The 12878-nt window shown below is 38.4% G+C and overlaps 1 protein-coding gene across 12 annotated transcripts in view; it reads right to left on the bottom strand.

The window, feature by feature from the left end:
• Positions 1-12878, bottom strand: part of Srpk2 (SRSF protein kinase 2) — a 206164-nt gene that overhangs the window by 40011 nt on the left and 153275 nt on the right. For all 12 annotated transcript variants that reach the window (XM_087902458.1, XM_085684120.2, XM_087902459.1 and 9 more), the window contains 3 exons: positions 3286-3394; positions 1926-2013; positions 1123-1210 (listed from right to left, as the gene is read on the bottom strand). In XM_087902458.1, coding sequence (XP_087758584.1) covers positions 1123-1210; positions 1926-2013; positions 3286-3394 — 285 coding nt within the window. The remainder of the gene's footprint in view (positions 1-1122; positions 1211-1925; positions 2014-3285; positions 3395-12878) is intronic.

The raw sequence follows: 12878 nt of genomic DNA, 5'->3' as shown, positions 1-12878 counted from the left end.
TGTGTGTGTGTGTGTGTGTGTGTGTGTGTCCGTGTCCCTTAAACTCTATAAATCCTGTATTTTCTCTAAAGAATCTCTCCTCCTTTCTTCTTCCTATCAGGAAAAGCTCTACAAGTTTAAAACAGACTAGTGAGCACTCAGACTGTGGTAATGATTATCCGCCCACCTGCTCGCCTACTGTTTGGGAGATCATCAGCTACCAGGAATCATCTGGAGGCAAATGCTGAGATAATGTCAGCAGGGTTTTATACATCCCAGTATTCCTGAATAAAATGGCTTATTTGTTTTGGTTTTGGTTTGTTTGCTGAGATAGGGTCTCATGTAACTGAGGCTGGCCTCTAGCTAGCTATGTAGTAAAACTGACCCTGCACTCTTGAGTTTTCTGCCTCAAGAAATCACTGTGTCAAGAGTGCAGGGATTATGGCCATGAACCACCATGCTGGGTTTGGGATTTCTAGGAGAAATATAAAGAAAGACCTGTTCCTCTAGGAGTTTTCTTCCTCCAAAAGATCATGATAAAAAGGATGTGCAGACATTGGATTTAATTCTAAGGCTTTAATTGAGACATAAGACCTTGACATAAGGTTTCTGAAGTTTCAGAAAGTCAAATATGACAATGAATGTTGGATCTTCTCGAAGAAGACATAAAGAAAATAACAAAAGACCTGAAAGAAGACAGAAGACCTTGGCCATAACATGCACTAATATTCACGAGTCATGCATGTGGTTATAAAAAAAAGTACTAGAATATTTTATCATCTATCATTGCAAAGAAACAACTACAATGACTTAAAAATGTCAATAGTATTATAGATAACCAAAATAAAGACTGATCAAATAAAAAATTAGTATGGCAGGAACAAGACAAGAGGACAGTAATAGGAGAATGAAGACATTGCATGCATTATGCTAACACATCCAAAAGAGTCTAAAAAATAAAATAAAGCTTTAGCCAACCAGACCAGGAGAGAATACTTAAAAACTTTACAAGACCCTGAATATCTTATACAGAGGGGCACAGCAACAATTAAAAGTTTACAGGCACCTGAAATAACTCAATTTTTAAAAAGTAAAAACAAAAAAAATGTGTTATAATTCAGAGAGCAAAAGAGTAAAGGATACGTATCCCATTCATGCCTGAGATCTTGAAGTCATCGATTAGCTGAACTACCATGTCTTTGTTTGGGTCACTGGGGTCACTTTCTCGAACCTATATAAAGTAAACAAATAAAAAACAAAGGACTTTGCATTTTTTATTTTCATTCTTGGTTTTCCCAAATGAAATGCTGTTTATCAGCCAAAAATAGCCTATATCTCAGCACACCTTCTGCCTCAGCTTCCTGAGTGCTGGGATTACAAATGTGTACCACATGTCCAACCACCACAGAAGTTTAAAATGGAGGTTGGGGCTGGAGAGATGGCTCAGCAGTTAAGAATGTGTACTGCTCTTCCAGAAGACCTGACTTAAAAATTCCCAGCACCCATGTGTGGCAGCTGAGCAGCCAGGAACGATAGCTACGAGGAAGTTAACATCTGATGAGCACAGGCACACACTTAAATAAATTTTAGATAATAATAATAATAATAATAATAATAATTGGAGCTTTTTACTATACCAATCAACAAGGTATTTTTTTCAAATAAAAGATTTATATTTGAACTTATAAAAAATTCTTCTTTAATATACTATCACCCAGAAAAACCTGAGCCAACTGGAGTAGGAGAGGTGCATACTTAATAATTAATGACCCTACAAACTTTATACACAGGGGGCACAGCAGCAGTTAAAAAGTTTATAGGCACCTGAAATAAGACTATTTTTAAAAAGTAAAAACAAAAAAAGTGTTATAATCCAGAGATCACAAGAGTAAAGAAAGCATTAGTTAGTCACCTTTTTACATCATTCATATTTGTTGATTACTTACACATTTGAGCAATTTAATTTCATCCAAGGCTGTCTCTGTATAATGCTGGGCACTTTTTACAACTTTCATTGCAACAAATCTTTTCCCTCTTTAGAAGAAGAAAAAAAAGCATTGTTATTTACATTATCAAATTAGCAAAAGAAGCAACTGTTATAGTTAGATGTGTAGCCAGTTAGTAGCCAATACACTGAGGCTTTCAATAAGCTTTCCTATAAAATAGTATTTTGGATGCCAGTCATGATAGCACATGCCTTTTACTCCAGCACTTGGAGGCAGAAGCAGGTGGATCTCTTTGAGTTCAAGGCCAGACTGGTCTACAGAGAGAATTCCAAGATAGCCAGAGATACTCAGAGAAACCCTGTCTTGAAACACACACACACTCTCTCTCTCTCTCTCTCTCTCTCTCTCTCTCTCTCTCTCTCTCTCTCTCTCTTTCTCTCTCACAGAGAGAGAGAGAGGGAGAGAGGGAGGGACAAATGAACAAACAAATAGATGGTATTTTGGAGGCCATCCAGATGGCTCAGCAGGTAAAGGCATTTGCTGGCAAGCATGGCAAACTGAATTTGATCCCCCAGAACCTATGTAAACAACCTACGTGGAAGAAAGAAATGACTCCACAAAGCTGTTTTCACACAGTGGGCAAATGCCTTCCATACAGTCAGTAATACATTTTAATTAAAAATAGCATTTTTCAAATTTGGAAGACACAAATAGAGGATCATAGGTTAAAACAATATCTTTTATGCTTTGTTATTTCAATTCTAATTAACATAGAGCAGACAATAAAACAGCTAACACAAACACTAAAGGGAAGTATTTTACAATTGTTTCAATTCATGCATGAACACAAACACAACTACACACAAATATATGTGCTAAGAAACAGTGACATTTCCTAATATAGAATGTGGCTTTTAAATAATGTCACAAAATATTGAATTGGAAGGTCTATACATTTTCAATTTGTATTGATTTTATTTCTGATATGAACTAAAAGAAAAGTAACAGGCTCACAAACAAAGCTCACAGTATTTTTTAAAATACAAACAAAGGGCCAGGTAGTATGGCACACGCCTTTAATCCCAGCAGTCAGGAGGCAGAGGCAGGTGAATCTCTGAGTCTGAGGTCAGCCTGGTCCAGGACAGCTAGGGCTGACACACAGAGAAACCCTGTCTTGGAAAAACAAACAAACAAACAAACAAAATACAAGCAAAAGAATGTAAGACCAGGTGGAAGTGGACTAGTCTAGTTGGCGGCAGGGGCCTATGCTAAACTGTACTAACTTGTTACCACAGGGCAGGACGGCCCTTGACTATCCTGTTTTAAAGCTCAGGAGCACAGAATAACAAAGAACACTTACTGCATGTCCCAGCACAGCCAGACGGTGGAAAAGTGCCCCCATCCTAGCTTCCTAATGACATGGTACCGACCATTGAAGAGGTCTCCAATTTTCACTGGATGATAGCCACCTGAAAGAGAAAAAAGGAAATTGGACATCTCAGGAAATCAGCAATGTTATCTCATCACTTCCTTTGTTGGTTCCTAAGGTCATTAAGGAAAGCAGTGAATAACAATCAGATTAAAATGCTTGAATATTAATGTTTCAAGATTATTTTTTTGTGAGCTAGAGAGATGGCTCAGCGATTAAGAGCACTGGCTGCTCTTCCAGAGGTCCTGAGTTCAATTCCAAGCACTCACATGGTGGCTCACAACCATCTGTAATGAGATCTGGCGCCCTCTTCTGGTCTGCAGGAATAAGTACAGACAGAACACTGTATATATAATAAGTAATAAATCTTTAAAAAAAATAGGGAAAAATGTTTTTTGGGGGGGAGGAGGAGGGAGGATGGGGCAAGGTTTCTCTGTAGCATTGGCTATCCTGGAACTTGCTCTGTAGAACTCATAGAACTCAATCCTACAGCTTCCCAAGTGCTGGGATTAAAGGCGTGTGCCACCGAACAGCTAAAATTACTCTTTTATAAGTAGAAAAATATCCCATAAATTCTCATTAGGCTTTTTGTTTCGATATTTTAATAAAATATGAAAAAGATAACAAACTGTGAAGAACTCTTGTAGTCAAGAAGTGCAGACAGATGTATATCAACTCGACTTGAAACACTGCTCTTTTTTATTAGCCCAAAATTTTCTGTGCATACCAGAAATGGAGCTGAATTAGATTTTCAACTCTACATACTTAGTTTGTAGTATCAAACATCAATAGTTTGTGTATAAAGAATTGTGTACTGTACATCTTAATTGCTCCCCAACTACCCCTTTCTCTCAATACCCTTCCTCCAACCTCAAACTCTGCCAGGAAACACTTCAGAATGAAGAGAGGCAGTAAGTGTCCTGTGTTAAGGGACTGTCAAGGGAGGAGAGGGTGCATCATTGGAACCTGATGTAAATAACAACAATAATAAGACTTTGCCGTATTCCCTCCCTCTCTTATTTCCTTGAGACAGAGTCTCACAATGTAGCATTGCATGACCAAGAACTCTATAGACCAGACTTGGTGTAGGAGGTTCTTCTGCTAATGGACCAAGCAGTGTTTTAATTAATACAGTTTCTGTGTGGTTATTTCAGGTGTAAGCTAGCCAGACGGCCAGGATAAACAAGGGATTCTCTCCTCCAACACAGACTGGCCTCAAACTCAGAGATATACCTACATCTGCCTTTCAAGTGCTAGGATTAAAAGCAGGCACAACCACGTCCAGTTCTACCTTACATTTACAGTAAACTAGGCTAAAGGGCAGTATTATGGTGTTACTTTATGAAATACAAGAAACGGTCTAGGAGGGTTAGAGGATAGCAATGAACAAACCTGAACATAAACTTATCACCCTGTCTTAGTACACAGGAGCGCTACTGTAGAATGAGTGGTTTAATTTAAAGTTCTACGCGACTCAATTGCATATTATTGCTAATGCAAGTATCTCTAGATTTAGAAACAAAGAAATCTCAATGACTAGCATATGTTTTAGATTCAAGCTCACTTGAATAGCCAGAGTGTATATTTATGAGCAAAACTGGAAGGGACCACCGCTGCTGTAATCTCACACCTGCACCACAGCTCCTGTTCTCTGTGGGCCCAGAGTCTGGACTCTCGGGAACACACTGCCAGTTAAAATATCACTTCTAAAAAATAGACCAACAATGCAAGAACAGTGCAGAAGTAATTTTTTTAAATAAAAAGAAAACACTAAAACTACAAAACAACACTTTTCTAAACAGAAAACATATTTCATATCAATAGTCTTTATTATATCCTACCTCCTAGATTTCTTTAGAAAACAATGTCATTTCTGCTGACCATTCCCACAAAAGGAAACCCTGACTATCAGGGCATCTCCTGAACCTAGTATGCTGCTGAAATTAGAAACACCTCCCACAACAACACAACCGGCACCAGGGGGTTAAGGGAAGCTAAATCCTCCAGCAACTCCAGTCCTGACTTCCTTCTCTTACACGCTGGCCAGACCAGGTCTTTCACACTATCAGCACAGAAGGAGCACTAAGAACAGCTAAAGGCTTCTGGAGTTAACTTTGCTGCTTCATACAGATGTGGAAACGGAATACAAGATAACGATTCTACACAAAGGCTCAGCTCCTGGCATGAGCAAAATCCTAGAAAGGATCAAGTACTTGAGGGTTTGGATGACAATTTGTATTTTATTAAAGTAACTATGATAAAAATCACACATTTAAGTTTTTCTTGTCTTACTACTACTTCTCAGTCTTTTGACTAGGACCAGTTGTAGAAGTTTGTCTTTTCTTCTAAAATAAAAAACAACATTTAAGTTAAATTATAAATAAAAGGGAATAAGAATGAACTGTAAGTAATTAATAATTTTATTACTGTGCCTTTTTCTTCTCTCCCTCTATGGTACCTAAAAGACTACTAAAGTTCTACCTAAACTATTGACAAGACTCCAAAGACAGAACTTCAAGAACTATGCCGAATAGAGATAGAGAGAGTGGACAGCCCTGTCTTTTCCTGACTTTAGTGGGATCACTGAGTTTCTCTCCATTTAATTTGATGTTGGCTGCTGGCTTGCTATATATTGCTTTTTATTATGTTTAGATATGTTCCTTGTATCCCTGATCTCTCCAAGACCTTTATCATGAAAGGGTGTTGGATTTTGTTGAATGCTTTTTCAGCATCTAATGAGATGACCATATGTTTTTTTTCTTTTAATTTACTTATATGGTAGATTATGCTGATATATTTTTGTATGTTGAACCATCCCTGTGATGTAGGAGGTCCTTCTGTCTATGTGTTGCTTTCATTGGTTAATAAAGAACTGCATTGAGCCTATAGCAGGGAAGAACAGAACTAGGCAGGGAAAGCTAAGCTGTGTGCTGGGAGAAAGAAGGGCGGAGTCAGAGAGGTGCCATGGATCCACTGGAGACAAACGCTGGAAATTTTACCTGGTAAGCCACTGCCACGTGGCAATACACAGATTAATAGAAATGGGTTAAATTAAGATGTAAGAGTTGCCAATAAGAAGCTAGAGATAATGGGCCAAACAGTGATTTAATTAATACAGTTCTGTGTGATTATTTTGGGGCTAAGCTAGCTGAGTGGCCAGGACAAAGAAGTGGTCCCCTCACTGGTATATCCCTTCATCTCTGGGATAAAGCCAACTTGATCATGGTGAATGATTTTTTTTTTGATGTCTTCTTGGATTCAATTTACCAGTATTTTATTAAGTATTTTTGCATCTATGTTCATGAGTGTGATTGGTCTGTAATTGTCTTTCTTGATTGAGTCTTGGTGTGGTTTCAGTATCAGGGTAACTGTAGCCTCATAAGAAGAGTTTGGCAATGTTCCTTTTGTTTCCATTATGTAGAACATTTTGAGGTATTAGATCTTCTTTGAAGTTCTGGTAGAATTTTGCACTGAACCATCAGGCCCCTGGCCTTTTCTTGGTTGGAAGGCTTTTGATGACTGCTTCTATTTTCTTGCAGATTATAGGTCTATTTAAATTGTTCACCTCATCTTGATTTAATTTAGGTATGTGGTACCTATCCAGAAAACTGTCCATTTCATTTATATTTCCAATTTTGTGGAGTTCAGGCTTTTGTAGTATAACCCAATAATTCTCTGGATTTCTTCAGTGTCTGTTGTTTTGTACCCCTTTTCATTTCTGATTTTGTTATAGGATTTCCTTTCTCCGCCTTTTGATTAGTTTGGATAAGGGTTTGTTTATCTTGTTGATTTTTTCAAACAGTTGTATGGCTGGGTCAGACTGTAGGTCCACTGGCAGCAACACCAATGTCTATCCCTACTGCTTGTACTGGCTTTTTGGAAACCCATTCTCTTTGGATGGATAGATACTTTGCTCAGCCTAGACAGAGTAGGAAGGGCCTTGAACCTTTCGCCAAAGCAATGTGCCTTATACTCTCTGAGGAGTGGATGGTAGGTAGAGGGGATGGGAGGGGAGGGAGTGGGAACTGAGATTGGTATGTAAAATGAAAAGATACTTTGTTCTCTTTTATAAAAATATAAAATAAAATAAATTAAAAAAAGAAGACTCCAAAGACAATTCCCTTCTTTCTGTCTAGCAAACCCACAACTATTTATACAAGCCAATCAAAAGTTCAGAATTCCATTATCTTAATATCTAATATCAGTATTATTCCTTTTAAAACTGATAGTAATTTCTCTGCTCTGAGACTGTGAGATTTCTTTATGGTGAAAGATTTCAAATGAGTAGAGAAATATTATAAAATCCTCATTAACATACACGTCTTAAGAAAGGAGAGACAGTTAGGAGCACTGGATACTCTCCAGAGGACGTAGGCTCAATTCCCAGCACCCACATGGTGGCTCACAGTTGTCTGTTACTCCAGTTCTAGAGGTTCTGAAGCTATCTTATGGCATCCTTGGGCACAAAGCACACATTTGGTACAAAAGACATACAAACAGGCAAAACAGCCACACACATAAAATGAAATTTTAAAAAAATCTCTAAAAGAAAAGAAAGGGCCAGGACATCCAGGACTGTTACACAGAGAAACCAGGACCCAGGACAGCCAGGGCTGTTACACAGAAAAATCTTGTCTTGAAAAACCAAAAAAGAAAAAGAAGAAGAAGAAAAGAAAGGGAAGGAAGAGAAGAGAAGAGAAGAGAAGAGAAGAGAAGAGAAGAGAAGAGAAGAGAAGAGAAGAGAAGAGAAGAGAGAAAAGGGAGGTAGATTCACAGGGACAAAGGAAGTCAACATAAGATAACAAAAATACTCTGTGTCAAAGTCAATACTTCTCCGAACATCAAACCACTGAAATATGATAGTCAGAAAATCAGTAAGGACACGAAAATTTGAACACATTAAGGATCATTGGTGGATGCTTACAGAATGCATTTATACACTTAAGGGCATATAGACCATATGTCAACAGACAAAACATTAAGTCATAAAATATGTTTCAATGAAAACAGTGTTCAAGTCACATAAACAACATCCTTAGACCACACGGTATTAGTTAAGAACCAACAGTTTAAATCTCAAAAATGAAAGCTAAATAAAAACTTACAAACTAATACATGATTTAAAGAAGAAATCTGAAAGAGGCCAGGCATCGTGGCTCATGATTACAATGGTAGCACGTGGAAGGCAGAGACTGAAGGTTCACTCACTTTCTGCTCTCTGACTGGATGGGATGCAGTCAGCATTTCTGCTACCACATTTTCCTCATCATGATGGACTGTACCCTCAAACTGCAAGCCAAAGAAATCCTTCTTCTGTAAAGTACTCTTGTCTAATATTTGTCATTCTGGGGGCAGGATACTCAGAGGAATCCTCCTCAGGCTCTGATTCTCCAGAGGATGTGCACTTGGAATCCTTGAAATGCAAAGGCCAGAACTTCTACTGTAGAACCCAGCCATGATAGGCTCAAGAGCCCTGTCTATCTTTTTTAGTTTTCCCTAAGTCAATGCCTGATGCAAGAAAGACCATAAACTGAGACTACCCAGGCACCACCCAGAAACAGACCCTCCAAAGAAAATTCCCAATGTTCCGACTGTTGTAGTTAGATCACCTGCCAGCACACACCCATCGCTTTTCACCAGAACACCTCTAGACAAATTTCAGCCAATCAGGGGTCCTGAACCTCAGAAACCCCTCACCCCCACCGTCTCTACTATAAGAACCCAACCCTAACTGAACTCAGAGCTCTCCTATCACTCCAATACGTTGGACACATGGAGAGACCGAGTTTGTGAACATAAAATAAGGGCTCTTTGCTTTTACATACAGGACTCGGTCTCCTTGTCGGTTTTTGGGGGACTTCGTGGATCTGGGCACAAAGATAACATTACAAGCAGGAGGAAGCAGCAGAGAATGGCAAGAGGCCGAAGGCTTGTGTCCATCTGGTGTGTCCACCACTCAGTGTGCACCGCCTTCATCTGTTGTTGGGCCACCATCACAGCTGCCATCCAGAGCTGGGTGAGGAAGGGCTTTGCTGCATTCCCTTGAGTAGTAGCTAAAAGACCCTAGCCTCATTCCTCCCCCATCCCCCAAAAAGGGGGTGACAAACACAAGTTTCCAACATGAGAAATGGTACAGCTGACCTCACCATGTATCCTACAGACGTTAAAAGGACAAGGGAGTAAAAACACATACATGACATGGATACATACATTTAATGACACAAACTACTAAAACTTCAACAAAAAAAAACTCAGACTTCATTTATCCCATATTTTAAATTGAGTTCATTAAGTACATTGTCATAAAAAGTGCACAGTAGCTGGGTGTAATGCCCGCAATCCTAGCACTTGGAAGGATAAGGCAGGAAGGCCAGTGTGAAGCTGGTCTTTGCTATCTGTCAAGACCCTATCTTTTTACAAAGAAGGAAAAAAGCACAGTACACTTTTCTAAACAATATAGAAGAAATACTACCAGTTCTGTACAAACTTCTTGAAGAGCACACAAGAGAAAATACTTACTGTCTTACCCCAGAAAATGTCAGTATTGAATTCCAAAGACAGGCAATGGCATATATGGAAACTACTGACCATAATGGAGTTTGAAATGCAGACATCATTCAAGAAATGGAATCAAGAAATGCATACAAAGCATAGTCTATTATGGCCAACTGTGGATTATTGCAGGAATGCAAACTTAGTTTACTATTCACCATAATTCTTCAAAAAAGAAACGGCATGATAGGCTCAACAGACACAGAAATAAATTACAATATTGCTCCATTGCTGTGAATAGACACCAATGACCAAAACAACTTACATTTATTTGGAGGCTGGCTTATAGTTTCAGAGGTTTAGTTTATGACCATAACCGCAGAGAACATGTCAGTAGACATGCAGGCATAGTGCTAGGGAAGTACTTAAGAGCTTACTTACATCCTGATTTATAGGAAGTAGGCAGAGAACAGAAGACCTGGCATGGGCTTTTGAAACATCAAAGTCCACTCCCAGTGACACACCTCCTAATCCTTCCTAAACAGTTCACCAACTGGGAGGCAAATATTCAAATATGGAGGTCACACTCATTCAAACTACCACAAACACCAAATATAAATTTCTAGTTAACAATTTTGAATAAAACATGAACAGAAAATGCATTTTAAAACCAACAGAGAGCACACTTAACGCTGAAAGGCTGCATGCTTTCCTATAATTAGAAACAGGATGAGAATGCCTGCCCTCACCACTGTAATTCAATATGGTGATGGCAGCAAAGCTCTAGCCAATTATAATCACAGAAAAGCATCAAGAGTATATGGTTTCACTGTGCACATTGTCGAACTGACACTGAGGGCCATGTCTAGTATGTTTCCGAGGTTTCTCCAGTGAACAAGTCTGAAAAACAGACACAATTCCTCTGGAGAACTGAGCAAAATGACTGCCACAGGGCAGAAGTGTCTCTTCTAAGGAGATGCTGTATAGTATTGTTTAAAAGATAAGGATCTCTAAACCTGAATCTAGTTGTATGTAGCAGAAATCCACTGTGCATACAGTATCCTGCCCACTTGCCTCCATGCTACTGGTTTAGTTCTGAGAAGCCAGAAGTATCACCATAAACATGAAGCTCGAGTAGCTAGCTGTGAGCCAAGTCCTTTGCTTCTGATCTAGGAATCTCATTGTTTCTGCAAACATGTATATAAAACTGTAATTTGTTAAGCTTTTATGCCTACAGCAGGGGAAAAGAATCAAAATTTCTTAGTTCTTATTACCTTTGTCACCAGAAAATAAAATAATCTTGTCATACAAAAATTGCTAGTTTTCCATCTTATGGTAAGTCTTAAAACTATACTGCCTTTCTTGCTTTGATGACTAAGAAAACCAGAAACAATACTTTCCAAAATTGTACAGATTTCTATTAATCCTTAAGTGACTTAGCATTATTTCAATGGTATAACTGCTTCATCTGCCTGCCTATTGTATTCCATATACGTATTTGTAAAATTTTCTAGGTATGTGATTAAGTAAGTATTAAGATATGAATATCACTACTTTCTTCTCAGGGTAAATTCATGCAAAGTGTACATCTAAGAAGCATTTCCACTTTTCTTCCTTACTCCACCCCCAATAAAGCTATCTTATGTTCTGCTATTTCTCCCTTAGTTTCCCCAAGAGATGGTAAACTCTCTTAGGAGAACAGGCACAGGCTTTCTATGGAGACACTATCCTCAGCACCTTGTACATGGTACTTAAACCATGATACACAGAACATATAAAAACTTAAGAACAAGCAGATAGACATGGATGAGACAGGGGTTTGCTCTGCTGTGTAAAATGACAAATGGAGAGAGTACTCTCTTCAAATATAAGCTAAAATCAGCTGGTCTTAGTGCATGTGCCTTTACTCTCAGTACTTGGATGTCAGAGACAGGTAGAAATTTCCTGTTATACACAGTGAGTACTCCAGGCAAGCCAGGACTACAGCGAGACTGTCTGAAAACAACACATACACACACACAGCCACCAAAGACTGGGTGACATGAAGAAATCACGGAGACATGTTTAACTGAAATAACTAGTTCTGTTTGACATTAAGAAAAAGAGAAAGTACACTGGAGTCCAGTTAAGGAGATCCTTCCCAGTTATAAAAAGAGATTGGACTTTGCTTTTTTGGGGGAGAAATTAGCAAAGTAAATTCTTAGAAGATTTTCCCACACTATTTTTCTTAAAACCTATGAACAAGGAGAAAGTCAATAATTTAAATGTGCCTCAATTAATATCATCCAATAATAATGCTTAAAAAAAACAAAGGATATATTTTACCAGTCTGCAAAATTTAAAAAATATGGTACTTATGAGAAACAGAAAATACAGTGAGCGTGCCATTACAAGACCCAAGAAAAGCTATCGTGGTACTCACAAACATTTAAGAAATTAAGGTACTCCACTGGCTCTGTCCTTATAAACTAAGGCTTAGACATGAAACAATGCTAAATAAACAATTTGTTATATATGCCATTGTAACAGTTTTGTGGATGTAATAAAAATTTTCTAAAACATACTCATGTTGACATTTATTTTCCTTTTCTTTTTCTCTCTCCTGTACCTCTCTCCTCTTCCCCTCCCCTCTCAAAATATCCCCTTACCTTTACCTCTCAAAGGTTGGGATTACAGGCATGTATCACAAAGTCAGACTGGAAATTTGTTTTTTTCAAGAAAGACTCTAATAAATGATAGTGCCCACAAAGAAAACACAATTCACATTCTGCGTCAAGCCAATATTTAGATCTTAGCTAAACCTCAGTTCGCACTGAAGACTAGACCCATCGTGATCGCTTCTCAATTCCAGGACGCTGCTTTAGACACATTTTTAAGGAACTCAGGTGGGGCTGTTAAGAATTCTAAAAAAGCACATTAGTTAACAGCAGCTCATAAATGGCTAATGGGTAGGTTTTTAAAATCCCTTGTCTATAGGTTTACTTGAGTCTCATTGAAACAAAATTAATTTATCCTAAACCAGTCTCTCTACA

This window comes from Myodes glareolus, chromosome 27, assembly GCF_982192425.1.
Source record: "Myodes glareolus chromosome 27, mMyoGla1.1, whole genome shotgun sequence".
In the NCBI taxonomy this organism is placed as follows: Eukaryota; Metazoa; Chordata; class Mammalia; order Rodentia; family Cricetidae; genus Myodes; species Myodes glareolus.
Note: the sequence above shows the minus strand (reverse complement) of the source record. Positions and strands in the feature narration are given on the sequence as shown.